Below are 21,223 nucleotides of genomic sequence, written 5' to 3'. Positions count from 1 at the left end.
TCAGGGCCACAGGGGCTGGAGCAGGAGCCCTGAGGGAAGTAGGTTTCTCCCAGGGGTGCTGGCAGTCTCCGCCTTGGTGGGGGTGTGGGCTCAGGGCCTGAGGCCCGGGGGCTGCACTTCTGTGCTGGTGTCACTGTGTCCCCTGTGTGCTCGCGCAGCTAGAGGCTGGGCGTGACGGGAGGGGCAGCGCCGCGCAGCCGAGCTGACTTTGCTCCCTCCCACGGGTGAGCAGTGACACGCGCTGGCGATGGTGCCTGCGCCCTGGTCCGAGGCAGGGCTGGGGTCCAAGCCGGCTCCGTCCCCTCCAGGCGTGCACGCTGTCGTGGGCAGTGGCCGCCTCTGCCTCAGTGGGGAGCAGCGCCGGATCCGGGGTTGCTGGGTCAGGAGCCCGGTGGGGGCCGAGGGGCGGGGATGCAGCAGTCTCGATGGGCCAGCCGGAGCCCCTGGCAGTTCTCAGCCTGCTGCCTCCACACTGCGGCTGGGAGAGAGCCAGTCTGGGCCCTTCAGGAGCAGAGTCTCAGTTTCTTACAGCCCCCTTGTGAGCCTCACTGGTTTTCATACCGGCTGAGGGGTCTCTCTTCCTGGTGTCTGCCCCCAGGGCTGGGGTGCCCAGTGCGGAGCCTGGACCCCTCGCTCCCCAATGAGACGCTGAGCCTGTGATGTCCCCTCCTCTTCTGTGTGCGGGTCCCGACCAGGTCCCTTCCCCCTTCCTTCCAGACTCCGTGTGGACCTTTCTTCACAGCCCTGGCTGCAGGGGAGCTGTTCTGCAGGTCCCCAGGCTGATGTCAGTGAGAGTCCCTCTGTGTAGTTGTAGTTTCGATGTGTTCATGAGGGGAGGGGAGCCAGTGTCCTCTGAATACTTCGTCTCGATCCCACCTCCCATTATCCATTTGTTTAATTACCCAGGCTCCTCAGTGTGTTTATATTTAACGGGTCCCCATTATTGGCTGCTTAATAGAATCCAGAAAGTATTAGAATTAGAGAATCCTGAAATAGACCATGTAATGTGTGCCCTTTCTTGAAGCCAAGAACTGTAAGTGCTTATCTCTTTTATTTTTCACCATCTTCATGACAGGTTAAGAGGAAAACAGCCTTTGAAGAAGGTGGTTTATAATTTCTTTTCTTTTTGTTACTGGAAATTTCTATACCCAGAAAGACAAAAGCCAAAGTGTTCTTATGCCAAGTTGAAGTTCTTTTCTTATGACTTGAAATTCTTTTCGGGTTTTAGTGGCCATGTGACACACCTCGCCAGTACTTACCATTTAATAATTTAATAATTCTTCATATAGTGAAAGATTCTTTTCAGTCTTTTCTTCTAAATTTGTTTCCTATTTATTCATACTTATTACCCTTTTAATCAGACATACAGATGTTCCACGAAAGAATCTGTTCATTCAAAACTTCCATGTCTAGGAAGGTTGTATGAGTTAATCTGATAAGGAGGAATCTCAGTTCTTTTTTTAAAGTGCAGTCTCAGTGTAGCATTTTTGATTCAAATATATATTTTTCCTTGAAGACTGATGAAGCATGTAAAATTCTAGACACCCTTCCAAGGATTTTCCTGTCTTCTTTCTTTTCTCTTCCTCCTTCCTGTGACTCCCCTGTCCTCAAACCCTGGGGTTCCCTACATCACTTGGGCTTGGGCAATGTAGAAAGAATTTGGATGAATGTAAATTGGCTGTGGTGATAATATGATCAAAATAAAGGAATTACTATAAATGAAACTTTTTCTTCACTGATTTTTAAAAAATTTACTGGTAATTTTCAGGAATTTTTACATTGGTTTTTGTTTGTACAAGCATTTTAACATATTTAAAATGTTTTCCTTTTGTTCCCCTGTTTATTTGATATTTTATTTAATTCATTCTCAGCTATTGTAGCTATTTTACAGTAAAATGGGGCTGGTTAGGTTGTTTAGGTAAATAATAGTAAGTGGTGGTACAGTAATTGTTGACCTAGAAGCATATCTCCATTATGGTAAATAAAAAGTTAATTACTATATATATATATATATATATATATATACACACACACACACACACACACACACACACACACACACACACATATATATAATGATCCTATTCGAAATAGAATATCTGAAAAAATTGTCAAATCGGGCAAGCTTCGTGGACTAAAAATTAACTAGAGATTCAAGGATGGTGAAGAGAGATAAACAAAAAAACCACAACAAAACCCCTGATCTTGGAAGATTTCAAAACTTGTGTGTAGTTTTGCTTTTTTTTTTATTGTAGTATAGTCTATTTACAATGTGTTAGTTTCTGGTGTACAATGTAGTGATTCCGTTATACATATATATGTATATGTATATATTCTTTTCATATTCTTTTTAAAAAGCTTACTGATTAAAGTTTTTTTTCTATTTTTTCTTTATTACAAAAGCAGTGTGTTCTGTTGACCTGAAATAGACTGCCAGATATTAAAGTTTTCTTCTATTGTTTCTTTATTACAAAAGCAGTGTGTTCTGTTGACCTGAAATAGACTGCCAGATATTTCTGCATCAAAGATGTGTTTATTCTGGATCAGCAGAGAATTGCACTTTTGGGTCCACAAGCATGGTGGGTCACGTGCTAGTCCCAGCATACCAAGGGAAGGAGAAGGCTTTTACAGAGTGGAAAGGGAGGTGGGAGGGCTGTGGTATACAGAGCCCAGGACTTTTCATGGGCTGAGTCCTTGCCTGGAAGGAGAAGTCTTTCTTCCTCCTGTTGGGCTCTGCTGTCCTCACAGGGTGTGAGAGCTCCCCCTTGTGATCGCTCAGCTCTATTTAATTATGGTTTCTGTATATTAATTTTTACATTTTTCCCTTTTGATCAAAGTACCATTGTGGTCCTGAAAGTACCACTAATTGAGTCAGGTTTTCTAGTTTCACTTTTTTTTTTGGCCCTCAAAGTCAGGAAGGACTTTTCTTGGTGTGATTTCTCATGTCAGAGGGAAAGTACACAGATCGGAAACTCATTAAGGTCGCGTTCGAGTAACAAGGAGGGGCAGGAAGGAGAATTTGCAGCCACCTTTTAGTCTAAAGCCCGTATGTCATCAAGACCACGGACACTGGAGATAATCTGATACATGGTGATTTTCAGTATCCTCTGTGTATGCTTTTGTTATATGAGTAAAATTACTGTATTTCATTAGCTATGGTATCACTTAGTGATGTATATTTTCAAGTTTTGTACTGTCGACTAAAAAAAGACGCACTTCCTGAAAGTTGACAATTATGTTTTATTCGGCAGACAAAAACTGAGGACTTTAACCCAAGAGACAGCCTCTAAGACAGCTCTGAGGAACTGCTCCAAAGATTTAAGGGGGAGTCAGGGTCTGTGGGGGTTTTTGTGGCAAAGAGCAGGTAGTGGGGACATCAAAAGATGACTGTTAATTAAAGCAAACCAGACACCTCAAATTAAGGAATTCAGCACTTTTCTAGGTATGGGAGGATGAAAGAGTCTGGGCTCATTGAAATCATTCCTTTGACATGCACCGTAGCTGTCTAGGGCCAGTGTCCTGTTCTTTCCCATCCTGCCTCCCCTCGGGGGACACTGTTGGGGGTGGTGCAGTGGCTGAGGGCTTGGCAGTGGCAACCTGTTTGCCTCCATCCCTCAGGGCTCCCGTGGGGTGGGAGGGCAAGGATAGTGGCTGATGACTTGATGACCACAGCATCCTTTGTTTGCTGATGTGGCTGCAACATCTTTCATTCATAATTAACATATTTTGGTGGAATTCAGTGTTTATCATGACTCCCTCTGCTGCCCCTCGGTGGGGTACAGCAGGGCAAGCCCGGTGAAGGACACAGGTCATTGAATGGGGTGTCAAGAGATTAGTGAAGTGGGGGATCAGTGTCTGCGGAGGCTTGTGTAGAGGAGGTGTTTGTGTAAGGTTTGGGTTAATAGCAAGAGTTTGATCTCCATCTTCTACACCAGCGACTCTGCTGCCTGCTTCCCTGAGAAACTAGGAGCCATCATGGAGGCACTTCCACAAGCTTTGCTTCCATGTCTTCCCAGCTCCCTGTGCTCCAGGAGAAGGGGGTGCAAGAGGATGGTCATGCCCCAAGTCTTGGACGAGTCCCTGGGACAGGCCGCCGGGTCAGGGTCCTTGGCTATGTCCAGGAAAGAATTCAAGAGCGGGCCACAGGAGAGCGAAAGTAGCTTTATTCAGGGAGAGGCACACTCCGTACACAGACTGTGGGCCATTTCAGAAGGTCAGAGAGGCTGCCCCCGTGTATGGGGTGGTTAGTTTTCATGGGCTGGGTAATTTCATGGGCTGACACGTGGGAGGATTACTCCAACTATTTGGGGGAAAGGGTGGGTGGATTTCCAGGAATTGGACCACCGCCCATCTTTTGGCCTTCGGGCACCCTCGGAACTGTCATGGCACCTGTGGGAGTGTCATTTAGCATGTTAATGTACTACAGTGAGTGTCTAATGAGGCTCAAGGTCACTCAGAGTCAAATCTTCCACCATCTTGGGCCCGGTTGGTTCTGGCCAGTGTTCGTCGTGTCCTCAATGGCTGTGTCGTTCCTTTAGTGATCGTGCCCTGCCCCCTTCCCCCGTCCCACCTGCACCCATGACACTGTATGACGTGCGCTCCTGCAGTCCTCATGGAGGCCAGTCCCCTGCTGTGTCTCCATGTCGTGCAGGCCAGCCCTCTTCATGCTGCATCACTAGTTTCTCCACCTCCACTGACTCATGCCTGTGCATCAGCCATTTGTCCCTATCTTAAAAAACAAGCACACTCAACATTCTTCTCTTTCTTTTCCAGCTACTAACCCACTTTTCTCTGTTCTTTCATAGCAAAACTGTCTGGAAGATAGGACTTGGCACATAGTAGGTACTCAGGAAATAGTTGCTCAGTAACTGAACATGTGAAGGCACTTAAGAGAAGAAGGCTTCTGTGATAATCCGGGGGTGGGCTGATACGAGCCTTGCATTAATGAGAATAAAAGAGAAAGGGGCTGTGGAGGGGAAGGGGGTATATGGAAAATCTCCATAATTTCCTCAGTGTTGCTGTAAACTTAAAGGGCTCTAAAAAACGAATAAGTCTTCAAAATGTGAGAGGTAGTCTATAAACTTCAAAGGAAAACTTAAATTCTTGGTGACTTCGTTCACATACAGCTGACCCTTGAACAACACGTGTTTGAACTGTGTGAGTCCACTTACAATCAGGTTTTATTCACTCCATGCATACCCCATTACTGCCCACCTGGTTGGCTGAGCCCCAGTGTGCGGACCTGCGGGTACTGAGGACTGACTATAAATTAAATACAGATTTTGGACTGTGCAGAGGGCTGTACTCCTAAGCCCTGTGTTGTTCAAGGGACACCAGTATGAGTAACATAAGAGAGGAAGTAGCCTGTAATTGTAATTGATGGGACAATGGATGGATATACTTAATAGAAGTGATTCGTTGTCTTGCTTCAGATATTTTAATTTTCAATCTATCACGTATCTTTTCTTCTAAGAAAAAGAGACTCTGTCATCTGAGTATTACATCTCCTTGTTGACAGGGTAATTGTCTAAGATTTCCTCCTGAGGGTTGATGAGTAATACTAGGCTTGAGTAGAACTTGTTCATGTTCACTTTGAGTTCTAATTACAATGGCAAGTTGTCTGAGGGCTAGAAAGAGGTGACCCCGAGTATAAGCGTGTGTAGAGGAGAACCCCAGTGCTATGGTGGCCCCAGCAGCAGCTCACAAAACAGCGTGAGCTCCCCCCAGGCCCTAAGCATCACAGATGACCTGGACACGAGGCACACTTTTCAGGAATCCCCTCAGTAGGTAGGTTGTAAATCCAGCCCTCCCTTCTTATTCTTTCTTTTTAATTTGGAACCGTATTTTATTTGATTTGGGTTGATTCCTCAAACAGCTGTGGAGTGGGCATTTGTCATATTTTTGGCTGTCCTGAAGACCTTTGAATGCCTTTTCTGTATTTGGGGAGCTTCCTACTTTTTGAATGTCCTCTCATTAAAGAAGGCACCAGAAAGAAAAGTGCTCTTTTAGCTGCCCTTGCAGCTGTACCAGGTGGCTACCATGTGGCCTCAGCAAGACTTGGATCTGCAGGTGGTGAATGGGAGACAGCATGCACTGGGCAGAGTCCAGTTTGGAGGCAGGGCAAGGGCGGTGGTGGAAGACGGTGGTATTGGCGTCCTGGTGTCTGCTGTCCAGTGTCAGTGGTGAAGGCTGTGCCGGGGAGACGTTCTCACTGAAAAGCCCCCAAGGCTGGCTCTTGGGTCCTCCCAGAAACCCTGTGAGTCTCCTAATGGCATTTAGTAAGTGCCTTTTCTGCATAAATGAGCTTCCATGCCTCTGTGGGATAAGGTGCATTAGTAATAGCTTTTAATTACAAAAAGAACAAAAGAAAAGAAGATGCATCAGGAATACACACAGTCTCTGACTCCCTCCTCCCCAACCCCAGTGGGAGGGAAATGCAGAAATGCTGGTGGCTCTCTCTGTATTTATTGCTAATTTTAACAAGTAGTGTTTTCTGAGCACGAGACCTCCTCTGACATAATACTTTCAGTAGTCGTATGAGAAGGACTGTCGTTGTCCCATCTGTTAGATGGGACAGAAGGAAGTTAAATACCTAGTCTTATCCTGAGTTTCACAGAAAATGGAGCATAAATGCTAGCCCTTTTGTGGGAGGTGGTGGTCCCAGGGCATTGAGAGTGAGATGAATTGAGAAACACGGAAGGGAAGGGAGGTCAAAATACAGTGTGGTGTGTTGCCAAGCTGGCCACAGCTTCAGTAGAAACCACCAGTTACTTGGTCAAGGGGCATGTCTCTGGGTGGATCTTAAGGCACCTGTGTGCAATAGAAGATTCCATTGGGGGAAATAAGGAGGGAGAATTCATCTCTGTTTCTCATTGTTCAGAGTTTGTCCATAGGCCCTAACTTCTCCATACTTCCGGGTTGTGTTCCCCACCCCTCCTGGCAGTGTTGTGGGGCAGGGTCACCTATGGCCAGAGTCACCCTGTAGAGCAGGTGGCCTCCACCTGGGTGCAGAAGCTGCTGGAGCTTTCATCAGGGCTAGCAAGAGGAAATCCAGAATTCACCCCGGGGAGTCAGACAGCTGTCCTTGTTAGGAAATGGGGCTCTCTACTGGATAAGCTGGGGGACATCCAGGAGGCAGGTGGACCAGGACAGATCAGGAATGGACATGCAGGTACATCCCTCTCATCTCTGTCTCCATCACCATATGGTATTTTCCCCGCTTGTCTATGGCTGTGACTCTGTTTCCTCTTCTCATTAAGACACTAGTCATCTGGATTAGGGCCCACCTCAATCAAGTATGAACTCGTCTTAACCCGATTACATCTGCAAAGACCCTATCTCCAAATGAGGTCACATTCATAGGTATCAGGATTAAGGACTTCAACATATATTATGGGTCCCAGTTCAACCCACAGCAGCATCTCCATAACGTTCGGGTTGTTTTCGAGGCAATAAGGCTGTCATGCCCAATAAGCAACCCAAATATGTTGTGGGAGCCCCGGGGTAGGGAGGCTCGTGGGCGTCTAGGCGGGACTGGCTGTGAAGCAGACAAGTACTGAGCTAGACCTTGAGGGGCCACAGCGCTTCAGGGGCAGACTCAGAGGGAGCAAGCCCTGCGGAAATTTGGGAGGAGCAGGCAAGGAGGAGGGAGAAGAAAGAGAGCCAAGAGAAACTAGAGTCAAACAAGACATGAGAAAGTGTCCGAGGAGGAGCACAGTGCTTTTCCTAGGTCACAGCATCCTGTATGCAGAAGGGCCAAGCATTGAGAATTGTCGCTTCCATGGGATGATTTCATGACTCAATGGAAAGGACCAAAGGACACCCCTTAGATCTGCAGATAGGCAGTGATTACTAGGAGTGGTTTTGGGGGAATGGTAAGGGCTTTGGGTTGGGGGGGAGGTGACAAGCAGTCACAGGTAGAACCAGCAACAGCTCGTGGAGAAGTGTGCTGTGAACTGTGAGAATGAGGGTGGTGGTGAGAGGCCAGCAGAGCTGAGGATGCTGGTGTCCAGAGCAGAAGAAGCCACTGATGGGGAGAGGTAAAGAGGGGAGAGAGGGCATGTATCTGTGGAGCAAGTGAGAAATCAAGACCCCTGCTTCAACAAAGTGCCTTCGTTCTGATGTCGTCTGAACAGTGAGGGGGCTTTTACACATTATTTAATATGAAGAGAGTTTTAGAATATTTTTGAAAACTATTGAATTAGATATTCCAGCTCTTTTAAAAAATCTGTTATTAGCTGTAGCTCTACACAGAGTTATTTTTAGGAAAAGACTGAATAAACATATTCAGAGAATCCAGATTTATTTAGAGTCTTGTTTTCAAAAGGACATAAACAGGAATAATGATTATAGCTGTAATTTATTTGCATTTCAGTTCCTAAGTATCCCTTAAAATTTGGATACATCTAAATTTCGCCTTTAAATATTGACTTGCATTAGAAAAAGTTTCTCAGCACTGGCCTAGTAAAAACACTTGTTTAGGGTTTTTACACCAAAATGAGATTTTTAATACTGGTTAGTTTTTTCAAGCTCTCTGCGTAAGTAAATTTACTGATCATGATAGATTTTTGAAAAAATACATGTGCTGTTTATCATTATGAAATAAATTCATGACAGTTGGAAGAATTTGAAAAATATATAAATGTATCACGAATTTAGAATCATATTATTCTGCCACCTATCCCTAACCATTATTTTGGTTTTTTTTAATTCTTTTTTATTGTGAAATATTTCATTAGTTAATAAACATCCATTTATACACACTGGTTTCAATATATTCTAGCTATATTATATCTACTTAGGAAAAATGTTTTAAAGAAGTTATGCTATGTATTCATTCAATTGAAGACCCCTCCCCATTCTATTTCCTCTTCCTCCCCAGAGGTGATCACTACACTGAAGTTGACGTATACCATTTCTGTCTGGGTTTTCATGCTTCTGTAATGTGCGTAACCATTCATTAACAGCACGCAGAAGTGTCACCAGCAGTTGAATGGTCTGCCTCAGCCAGAACCTCACAAGTTGGTCTCAGCCCAGGCTGTGGCGGGTGGCCCTGCCAAGGCCTCCAGGCACCGATTGGAGGTGCCTGGTCTGGGAGCGCAGCTGTGACTGTGCACGTGGCTGACTGGGGTTGACAGGGAAGCTGAGTTCGTTACTGCAACTCCCTCTGGGACCTGTGGGACACAGGCAGAGTGCCACGTCTGGTGTGGAGAGGGCAGGTCCCTCCCGGGAGATCTGCCAGGCAAAGCCTGTGGTTGGACCCGAAAGATCACACACAGGATTTGGCCCGGAGCTGTATCCCTTAATATGGCAACTCTGTGTTCAACTTTTTAAGAACTGCCTAACTGTTTTCCAATAGGCTGCACCATTTTACATTCCCATCAGCAGTGTATGAGGATTCCAATCTCTCATCTTTTTTTTTAAACAACTTTATTCTGGTATGATTCCTGTACAGTAAACTACACATATTTCAGATGTACAGCTTGATGAATTTTGATAGATGTCTACACCTATGAAACCATCGCCACAATCAAGATAGTTAACATTTCCATCACTCCTCGAGAGGTGTTTATGCAGTTCATTGTTATTTGTGGCTTAAAATAAAATTGCTTAGTTGTGCTGCTCAACTCACCTAGTCTGAGAGTATTCAAAGTCACTTTTTAGTATGTTATTTGAATTAGTGACCCAGAGTTGTTTTTTTTTTTTTTTCGTCTCCAACTATAGCTTGAAAGTGGAAATTTTTCCCGTGCTGACTTCTTCCTTTTTCACTGTTCATGACCATCGTCATTTTCCCGCAGCCCCAAGGTGCTGAAGAGTGAGCTGTATGGGGAGAAGGCGGACATCTGGGCAGTAGGCTGCATCCTTTATCAGATGGCGACTCTGAGCCCTCCCTTCTACAGCACCAACATGCTCTCCCTGGCTACAAAGTTAAGCAACGTTGGGAGGCAGGCAGGATCTCATGTTGCCAAATCTACCATTCCTTTTCTTCTCAGATAGAACCTTTGTGATTTGAATGCAACTGTCGATGAAAAGAGGCATTGTTTTATTAGCCGCTTGACCCAGTTTATTTTTTGTTTCTTCCAAATCTGCATCTTGTGCTGTGGCCCACATTCCCCTATAATTGTCTTCAATTTATCCTAGAAAATTATCAAAATAAATATACCACTTTGCTTTTATTCTTAATTGTGTTTTGGACTACCCTCAACCCAGCATATTATATTATCCTGCACATCATTATGAACGTGAATTTAACTTTAAGTCAGCTTGAAAAATCCAATTTTTTGCTCAGAAACTTTCAATTTATATGAATTTTTCTGTTTTGTTTCTGATGAAAATGTGTGCATGAGTTTATGATGCTTGTTGAGTAACTCTAGTTTTGTGGCCAAGGACCACCCCCAAGAGGCACCATGGGTCCTTTACGTACATCACTCTCCTCTGTTTGGCAGATCGTGGAGGCGGTGTATGAACCAGTGCCGGAAGGCATCTACTCTGAAAAGGTGACCACCACCATCAGCAGGTAATTTTGTCTCACAACTGCGAACCTGTCGGGATTACCAAGAAATACCTCACAAAGTCACTATGTAAATATTTACAAAGAGGAAGGGATCCCAAAGAACCCAAGCCTAGAAAAACGTTTGTGCATCACCAGTCACGGGGACCAATTGGAAGTCACCCAAGTGTCCAAGAAGATGTAGGACATTGACTTGACATACTGCGACCATTAGATTGATGATTCAGAAGACTTTGTATCAGCCTGTGAAACAAGTGTGATCTGAAGCTTAGGAAAACAAACAAAGACAAAAATACGTGTAGATGTGAAAAAAGGCTGGGCAAGAACACTGGAAACTAAAAAAGGCCACGTCAGATGATAAAATTACAAGCGTTTTTTTATTCCTTTTTTTAAGTTGGTAATATTCTATTTTGAAGTTGATAATGTTATATAATAATTTCTCAAAGAAAGTCAGAAAGAAGTGCTCCAGCTAGCCAGGTAGGAGGAGTGTAATGAAAGTCCTTATCCCTTTGGAATCTCAAAGTTCTGTCCCCACAGGGCTTGTCCCAGCTGACCTCTCCCGTGCTCTCTGCCCCCTCTGCCCCATCCAAAGGGAGCCCCTGTGCGTCTCAGTAAGCACCCTCCATTTGGCCCGTCTCTCCTCCCCTTCCCCTCCACCCCATTCTCTTCCTTCTGATACACGTGTGGCAGAGGCCCTCCCTTCCTCTGGGTCGCTGCTGAGATTGGAGCTCTGTGTTACCGGGGCACCCTGAGGCCCCCCAGCCTCCCAGCACTTGCCTGCTTTGCAGAGTTCATGGACCTCACCACCCCTAACATAATGCATGTGCCTGCGGCCTTGTTCCTTTGTTGTCTCTCTTCCCCACCAAAAGGAAAACTCCACAAAAGTAGGGGCTTTTTAAGCTTACTTTACAGCTGTTCAGTGCCCAGAGCGATGCCCAGTGCAAAGCAGACGCTTAACAATTGTCTGGTTGTATGCATAAGTGACCTTTACCTGCCTGACTGTAACTTCTGGACCATCTTCTGTTCTAAAGTTGGCCCCAGAGTATTACTCTGCCCCATCAAGCAGAGTCAGATCCTTATTATTGTAATAGAAATCCGAGGGTCACCTCAGATAGAATCTTCATCGTCCCCCTGGCCAGTTCCCTTCAGACTCAGTTCTGTGTCTGTCCTCGCTCAGCGCCATCTCTGATGGAATGGAATAGACACGCTGCCATGGCTGCGCCCCTTCCCTCTGGCTTCCCCTCCCAGCCCATTGTTCAGGCATAATGGATACTCCTCATGTGCTTGTAGGATTGTATCTTGAATCCTTCCTCGCTCAGCACGACGCTGCCCTACGTCCTAGGCACCTCAGGCCCAGCAGTGGCTGAGTTTCACTAACTGTGGACTCTGAGCAAACAGTCTGACTATTTTCTCTGCACCTGTTTCCTCATCTGATAAAGTGGGGATCACAGCAGTACCAGCCTCATCAGGCTGGTGTGGTGATTATACGAAGTAACACGTGCAAATCACTTAGCACAGAGCGTGGCTGCGGATAATCTGGAGCCATGTTGGCAGTTCTCATTGTTAATGTCCCGGCCAGTGAGCTCACATCCCTTTCTAAATCATCTGAATTCCATGTTTACCAGATCTGCCCTCTTGCTAATGAATCCAGACAAACGTATTTAAAATACTCGTCTGCTGTTCTCTGCTATTTGCTTTCTGGGAAATGCCTTAAAAATTCAGGATGTCTCCAGAGATGTCAAAACAGGAGAACCAAACTGACTCATTGAAGCTCTCCTTTTCTTAGGTATTTGATTGCCACAAATTCTGGGGGACAGTAGTGTGGAGAAAAAGTACAGAGACCTTGTTCTGACCTTGTGGCACTGGGCAGACGGGGCCATCACTTGCTCCTGATCATCCCCTTGGCTGTTGGTATCCACACCTCTTAGCAGAGTCAGCATTAGATCCCAGAATTATCATGAAATGCTTAAGAACTGTAGTAGGTTCTAGAATCAAGAGGATTCTAATCCCCTCGTCCACTCACCTTAACCTTCCCGAGCCCCACTCTTCCCGTCTGTCATGTATGGGTAGCAGTAGTAACCACTCACGGGCTTGCTTTGAAGCTGGAATAAGATCAGGCTTCTGATGCTCTTAGCACAGTACCCAGCACATAGTAAGTCCTCCATAAAATTAGGTATTGGCATTATTAATAATATTATTTATGGAATGAAGCATATAAAAATTAAGATGTATTTGATGAAGGATGATAAAGGGGGAAATGAGATTACAGAAGGACTTGGTGTAGTCTGGGGATCGGGGAAAGCTTCTCTGAAGAAAGGACATATAATCTGAGACCCAGACATTCAGTAACTTTCAGTGAGCAGAGCGGAGAAAGCACTTCACAGACCCGCGTCTCTGAAGGCTTCCCTCAGCGGGACAGCTTGTTGGTCTGAAGAACTGGAAGAAACTGGAGATGCAGCACAGCAAGAAAAGGAGAAAACAGACAGTGAGTGGGTCTGGGAAGCTGCCAGGGGCCAGGGTTGACTAGCTGCTGTAGGCCACATCGAGGGCTTGAATTTTTAACTCCAGCACTGAGGAGTGGACTGAAGGGCTATTAATGGGTTGAGACATAGTGAAGATTTCTTCCTCAGCAAGGACCATTCCTCTAGGGAATAGAGCAGGGGGTGTGAGAAGGGAGGGAAAAGCAGGTCCACCTGTGCTGAGTGGTGACGGTGGCTTTGACTGGACTGGTGGTGGTGTTGATGGAGAGAAGTGGGGTTGTTTCGCTGTGTGTTGAAAGTTGAGTCAACAAATGTTGGAGTTCAGTTATACGAGGATGAAAAAATACTTAAGTTAACTGGGAAAATGGAATGACACTGAGAATATTAAAACAACTGGATTTGTGATGTGGAACTTCAGCAAATGGAACCAAGCCCATGGAGTAGAAGTTCTGGGGAGGCCAGGGTTAGCTCACCGTTACGAAGTGTGTGTCAGAATTAGAGTTTCCACAGTGGAGCAGGCTGCTGGGTGGGTGGTGAGTCCCCTGTCAACCAGGTTGTTTAAGAGGATGGACGATCACCAGTAGGGGACAATGCAGTATATGTTTTGAGTACACTTCTAATTCAAAATATTAGGGTGCCCATAATTAGTAGGAACTGAGCCTGAAATTTTATGACTGACTACAAATTCAGATTGCAGCATGCAGCCTGTAACAGATACAGTGTTCACTGAAAGTTGTTCAAGACTCAGTGCCTGGGTTCATATCCCAAATTTTATCTTTAGAAAATTTGACATACAACCAAAACCCATTGTGAGTTGCATGCAGTTACATATTCCAATTGCTTTGGATTTGTAGTCTTTAAAAATTAAGTTTAAAAAGAACTAGAGAACAAATTCAATATCCTGTTTTCTTAGTTTCTAAGCAGGCTTTTAAATTGGGAGAATAGCTTGGTAGCCCAGAAGAGTCTGGGGCAGAAAATACAATTTTTGTTGCTCTACCCAACACCAGCATTGCTGTTTTTGCCTTCCAGTCCACTGTTAAGAGAGTGTTTACTTTTTAAAAAGGAAGAACATTTCCTTTTATGCACAAAATATCCCAGTTGCCTAAGTTTTCTCTTTCTACGCCTGGTTGCATAAGCCGTCTGGTGCTTTGTGTCAAAGGCAATCATAATGACAAGGCAGTGAATGCCTTCAGCTTGTTCTAAGGACACGTGGATCTTTACATTTTCACCCTCCCCTCAACTCTTTGTTTCTTAGAACATGAAATGTTTACAGTTGAACGTTATTTCCACCTGGTCTCTCACCACAGAGCGGAGACAAAGTGGGTAGGATGAGTGCAACATCCCAGATTTTTTTTTAGAACATGACATTTTATTTGATTAGAGCGTCATTAAAGCATTCGGTTGCTCCTCAGAATTCCTCTGAAATATCCAAGCAGGGAGGCATTTCAGAACAATGAGGCTGAACTGGACCTTCCGGTAGGAGATGCCCTGAGATTCCAAAACGGTGTGCCCAAATATTTTAGATTAGGGACAGGTAAATTCTTAGATGCTCACTCATCGGTTTGTTCATTTGTTCATTCATTCATTCACTTGCTGAATACCCATCAGGACCCAGACTCCATTTTACATGCTGGGGGGTCCACGGTGAAGGAGATAGGCCCCTCCTCTCCAGAAGTTTCCAGTTTCTGGTGGTGAAACAGACCAAACTATACAATGATTGTAGTAGTTTTAAGGACTTAAATATACACAGACAATGAGAACGTGAAAGGGGGAGAGTAAGTCTGTCTGAAGATGGTCCAAGAAGCCTTCCTGATGAGGTTTGGAAGAGAGGGATGAGCAGATATGGCATGTATTTTGCGAAAGAATAGATACAGTCAGCAAAACACAAATTTAAGCAGAGGTGGGCACACAGGGCGGTGCTAGGCTGGTCGGCAAAGGACGTGGAGGAGCTTTCGGTGTGTTGCTGGTAGGGGGAAGCGGGGCTCAGGCTGTGGAAGGAGGTCAGGCCAGCTGAAGAGGGGCTGAGATGGCATGCCAGGAATTTTCTTTTTGTCCTCTTGGGCCCTGAGGGGCTGCTGAGGAGTTCTGAGTTGAGGAGTATGGTGGTCAGTTTTGGAGTATTCAGTTTACAGTATGAGTCAGAGGTGGACAAGAGACGTGACTGTCATCTAGCAGATGGTGTCAGTGTTCCAAACAGGTGATGATGAAATGGGCCATAGCTGTGGGATCAGAGGGAAGGACCCGGATCCCAGAAACACTGAGGAGGCAGAAGCGACCGAAGCTGGTGTGGGTTCAGTGAGGGATGGGATGGAAGAGAAAGGAAGTTATGTATTTTCTTTTTAACTTATTGAGTGTTTACAGCGTGCCAGCACTTTACAGAGATGGCTTGATGTTGTAGATACTACTATTATCCCATTTTGCTGATAGGCTCTCTGAGACACAGAAGCTAAAGCTTCCCCAAGATCAGAGTGAATAAAGGGGAACTGAGATTTAACCCCCAGCTCTCTGACTCAGAGCCTGCAGGCCTAACTGTGAGCTAACCTGTATCTCTTGGGTGGCGCCTTTTCCAACACCAGTGACTGCAAACATAGGAAGGGAGTGACTTTGGGAGGGGAGATGACTGAATGCCAGAACAGAGGTCATTCTGGTTCCCATTTACCATAATATGTAACTGCATAATGTGTAACACTAGCTTACATTTCCTTTTTTATTAACAAAATAAAGCTCAGATGATAATTCAACTGATATGTCCACGAATCAGTTTAAATACTCACGGACTAAGACTTGAGAATATCTGCACTGATGAAGGCTTACATGCTGGGCTTTTTGCTCACATGGTATTCATGTGCAACACTTGGGCAGCCAGGCATTTTTTATCAGTTTTCTTCTTTTTTTTCATCAGCTTTAATCTCTTTTGCCCATAAGTGAAGTTAGATGAGGAACCTGATTTAATTCGAAAGTGAAGTTCAACACTTAGCTTATCTTGAGATTATGAGCAAAAAAGTAAGCAGCTTGAATACTCGAAATTCTTAGTAGGATTGTCTTTGAATGTGTGAATATGTGGGAAGTGAAGTCTGATGGGGGAGGAACTTACAAGTTGGGGGCTTGGACCCTAGCTCATGTATGGTCTGGCCAGATCCCTGCACTCAGCTTAGACTCAGCAATCTGCCCACAGCCCTCCGGGCCTCTGCCTGGCCTCCAGTTCCATCTCCCTCTCCCTGTCCCATCACTGCTGCCCTCTGCCCAGGGTGGGCATTGGATGTGTCAGCACGGGAGGACTGTGCCATTTGCTTCCTGTTGGCATGGAGGTTGCAATCTCGTCGGGGTCTCTTGTCTACCAGCAGTTCGGATGCTGGACTGTGGGAAGGGTGATTGACCTCTCCACTCCAGAAGTTAAAGATAAAGAGAGACTTCTAAAGGCAGCAAGAGGAAAACAAAGAGTCAGTTATAGGGAATCCCCATAAGATTGTCAGCTGATTTTTCTGCAGAAACATCGCAGGCCAGAAGAGGGCGGCATGATATGTTTAAAATGCTGAAAGGGGGAAAATACCCTACAAAGTTGAATACTCTACCCAGCAAGGCTGTTATGCACAATTGAAGGAGAGATAGAGGTTCTCAGACAAAAGCTAAAAGAGTTTGTGTCTACTAAACAGACTTTACAAAAAGTATTAAAGGATCTTCTTTAAGTGGAAAGAAAAGGCTACAATAAGAAGGAAGAAATTATAAGAAGGGGAAAATCCCACTGGTAAAGGCTGTAGATCAAATGCAGAAAAGCTTTTGAAAAATTCAACACCCATTCATATTAAATAATCTAAAGAATAATGATTTATAGAGGGTGCGTATCTCAACCTAATACAGGAGATTTATAATATACCCACAGCTAACATCATATACAATGGTGGAAAACTGAAAACTTTTCCTCTAAAATCAGGTACAAGGATCTGCACCTTCTACATTTCTACTTAACATAGCATTGGAAGTCGTAGCCACAGCAATCAGAAAAGAAAAAGAAATAAAAAGAATCTATATCAGAAGGAAAAAAGTAAAATTGTCACTATTTGCAGATGACATGACACTGTACTTAGAAAATCCTGAAATCTCCACCAAAAGACTGTTAGAACCAATAGCTTGCTATTGAGTTGCTAATAGTTGCTTTCAGTTATAGTTGCTATTTGCATCTTGGCTTCAGGTCAGATCAAATTACATGTACATATATACATAACTTTATATAAACAAGCACACATAATTGTATCCAATGAGAACAAATGCAGAGCATCTGTTAGGAAACCATAATGGAGCCACATAGATTATGCAGCGCCTGCCCACGGCTCTGTTACCATGGAGACACGTGCACATTCGCACCTGATTTGCAGAGCAAGAGGACCGCGCGCTTCTCGTTACGTGGGCTGTAGTGATGTGTAGCTCCAGAGATCCGTCTGGTTTGCATTTCTGGATTTCTGAAGTAAGCACTTTGTGGTGGTTGTTTCAGAAAAACACGCCACGCCTAGAATTTGAAATTAAATCAGCGAGAACCAACTGTTTGCATTCTCCATCTTTCCTTTGCTCTTCCCTCTTTAAATTGTTAACCCGAATTATTTCAAAGTGCATCCAGTGAAGAAATGAACATTAAAATACTCTGAAATCTCCAAAAAGATGAATACACAGGACTCTGTTGCTTTTCTATACACAGCAAATACTAATGAACTATCAGAAAGAGAATGTAAGAAAACGATGCTCTTTACAATTGCATCAGAAAGAGTCAAATAGCTAGGAATAATCCCAGCCATCGAAAAGAATGAAATTTTGCCATTAGCACGCACGTGGATGGACCTGGACCTGTAATGCTTAGTGAAATAAGTCAGAGAAAGACAAATACTGTATGTTATCACTTATAGGTAGAATTTAAAAAGTAAAATGAAGGAATATAATAAAATAGGACAGACTCACAGATACAGTGAACAAACTAGTGGTTACCAGTGGGTAGAGGGGTGAAGAGGTACGGACTGTAAATATGTGTATACAAATATACAAGAATGTATTGTACAGCATGTGGACTATAGCTGATACTTTGTAATAACTTTACATGGAATATAATCTATAAAAAAATCAGTATGTTGTATACCTGAAGCTATTTTAACATCGTAAATCATCTATCATTTAAAATAAAAAAAGAAAAGAAAAAAAACCTCAAATAAATAAATACAAGAAAGTATAATAAGGAAAATTATAAATTAGAGTGTTATTTTTACTTCTGTTACTGATAGCAATTTTGTGTAGTAATTCCTGTGCATTGCCTGGAGACATCATTATAGGTGAAAGTTGTGTTAACTATGGGTTGCTAAATCAAATAGAAGGTGTGAAAATTAGATCTTTTTCTCCAAGTCCAAATAAGTTAAAATTTATTGAGAAGTACACATGATTCAGTGAAATTAGAGCTTTTGATTTTTTAAAAAATAGACTAAATAGTACAGTGAGTGCCAGAAGGATTTAAATTATGCTAAGCAGTGATCTTGATAACCGGCTCCCCGGGCATCTGGAGTAGCCTTCTGCTGGGGGTTGGCTGTGACGGGAGCAGTCCTCACTTTAGTGGGCTGATTGGTGTTTCCTACCTCCAAAATCTGAGAAAGTTTCGGCATGCAGTGTGTCAGATTAGCTGCTTTAAAAAAGAGCATTCCACACACCTTAAAACACCAAGTAACTTGGTTGAATTTTGTTTTTATGAAGTCGTGTTTTGTAAGACTCACTCATCAAGACGTGTTGACATTACCCCCACACAGCTGGGAAAGTCACTAAGCTGTGACGCCCCACCCCACCCCACCACCAGAATCCTTCCTTCCTTGTGGTGCATCACGTGTGATGTTATTGGGACACCTGTTTCTTTCACTGGCCAGCGAGGCTGTGTGGTTTTGGAAAAGAGCCACTTACCCAGGAGAAGCAGACCCCGCCCACCCCTCCTGAGACCGAGGAGCAGCTTCCTGTGTGTCCTCTGACCCTTGCCCACCAGCCCCCCTGCAAGGAGAACAGTGCTGTCCCCTTCTCCTTCCCAGACTTTCCAGATGTCTTCTGAGAAGTCTCAGACTGAACGCTGTGCTCGAGGTCTGTCTCACCCCAGGTTCTCTTGGGTGCAGACGCCGTGGTGGACACACAGCAGCATTTACCCTTGACCCTCCAGACCCCGCGGCCTGGTCCTGACTGTGATTAGCTTATGTATTCTTAGATGCCTCACGCAGGATGTAGAAGCCCGCCCAGATATTGTAGAAGTCAGCTGCATGATAGCCGATGTCATGATGAAATATTTAGACAGTTTATCCACATCCCAGCTGGCCATGGAGAAGAAGCTGGAACGGGAACGGAGGCGCACACAGCGGTATTTTATGGAAGCCAACCGGAACGCCGTCACCTGTCAGCGTGAGCCTGCCCTGCTGTCTCACGTAAGTGACAACCTTTCACTCTCTTCAGGATGCTTTCTGCTACACTCTTTGAGGCCTATCATGCTTGTGCTAAGGAAGATTCGTCTTAAGTTAGAAAAATATTCATTGCTACATATAATATTTCACCATTATATAGTTATATATTTGCATATATTTTGATACCTTAAAATAAGTCACTATAATTGATGTTCCAAAGGTGTAATGCATAATTTGTTGTAAATTATAAAACCAGAGTTATCAGAAAGATCTCTTAGAAATTCTTCATTTATAATCTTTGTATAAATAGCAGAGACTGCTTATAATTAACTTCTTCAGCAATCTGGAAATATGGATGAAAATGCTGTATGTTGATTTAGAGAAGGAAATCGAATTTGTCTTAAAATGTTTTTTATTAGTCTATGTAATTGCTTTCATTAGTCTTGGTGATGGTAATAATTTTGCCATGGTATAAATCAGAATGTGCGCTGTTATTTGCCTTGCCAGTAACCTTTAAATTATTTACATACATAAGTTTATTTCTGATTGTTGTTTGAAAAGGGATGCCAGAGCTACAAATACCCAGAAGGGCAAGTGGTGGTGCCGGTGACCCCCTTGTTGGTGTTCCTTATCTTCCTTCCTCTGTGCCTTTGTTCTGTCATGACCTGTAATCCATCCTTCGCTCATGCTCTGGGGTCCCCGAAAGTAGGGGTTTAGTAAGGGACCCTTCAACCTGTAAGTGTTCTTTAATACCCTCCTGGAGGTGGGCCCAGCGCAGTAGGGTCATAAGGCATCCTTGATCAGGATACCTGGCCATCCAATTCCTTTCCAGAGTCCAAAGGACCTGCTGTGCCTCAGCTGGGAAAATGAAGTGGCAAATCCATCTCAAGGAAGAGACAATTTTGGTTTCTCAAATAACAGCATTTCCAGCAAACTCTTTTGTTTTTTTTTTTTTCCCACAAGAAGGAAAGCACTGCTGTTTGATGGGTTTCTCTTTCCATACCTTGGTATCCAGAAGTTAAACTTCCATTGTTGGTTTCTTTTTTATGGATTTTATTTTATTTTTAAATTTTTCTTAGTACAGCCATGCCCTTCATTTTCACTTTTCATGATTTTATATAATTGAGGTATGGTTGATTCACAATATTATATTGGTTTCAAGTGTACAACTTAGTGATTTGGTATTTTTATAAATTGTGGTCCATTTAAAGTTCTTATAAAATCCTGGCTGTAGTCTCTGTGCTGTACATTATATTCTTGTGTCTTACTCAAATTATACCTAGTAGTTTGTGCCTTCTAATTCCCCACCCTATCTTGCCCCTCCTCCTTCTGTCTCCCCATTGGAAACCACTGGTTTGTTCTCTATATTTGTGAGTCTGTTTCTATTTATTATATTCATTTGTTTGTTTAATTTTTTGAGATTCCACATGTAAGTGGTGACATACAATACTTGTCTTTCTCTGTCTGGGTCATTTCACTAAGCATAATACCCCCAGGTCCATCCATGTGGTTGCAAATGGCAGGATTTCATTCTTTGTTTATGTCTGAGTAGTATTTCATTGTGTATATATACCACCTCTTCTTTACAATTCTGCTTATGTTATCCTCTAGGACTTTTATGGATTCCAGGGTTAGATTTAGATCTTTCATCCATTTTGATTTTATTTTTGTATATGATGTGGGAAAATGTTCTAGTCTCATTGTTTTTTGACATGGAGCTGTCCTGTATTTCCAGCACCACTTATTGAAGACAGTATCTTTTTCCCTTTGTTGTAGAGTAATTGACAATAAGTGCATGGGTTTATTTCCTTGCTCGATTCTGTTCC

General features: G+C 43.8%; 1 protein-coding gene across 1 annotated transcript in view; it reads left to right on the top strand.

The window, feature by feature from the left end:
• The first annotated feature begins 247 nt into the window (after positions 1 to 247).
• LOC140686651 (serine/threonine-protein kinase Nek10-like) overlaps positions 248 to 21,223 on the top strand; it is a 77,878-nt gene continuing 56,902 nt past the window's right edge. Inside the window, 5 exon segments of the mRNA XM_072940854.1 lie at positions 248 to 538; positions 4,017 to 4,156; positions 9,798 to 9,936; positions 10,446 to 10,516; positions 19,208 to 19,421. Of these exon segments, the coding sequence (XP_072796955.1) occupies positions 248 to 538; positions 4,017 to 4,156; positions 9,798 to 9,936; positions 10,446 to 10,516; positions 19,208 to 19,421 (855 nt within the window).

The sequence above is a fragment of the Vicugna pacos genome, chromosome 17, assembly GCF_048564905.1.
Source record: "Vicugna pacos chromosome 17, VicPac4, whole genome shotgun sequence".
In the NCBI taxonomy this organism is placed as follows: domain Eukaryota; kingdom Metazoa; phylum Chordata; class Mammalia; order Artiodactyla; family Camelidae; genus Vicugna; species Vicugna pacos.
This window is presented reverse-complemented; position numbering and strand designations above follow the sequence as displayed.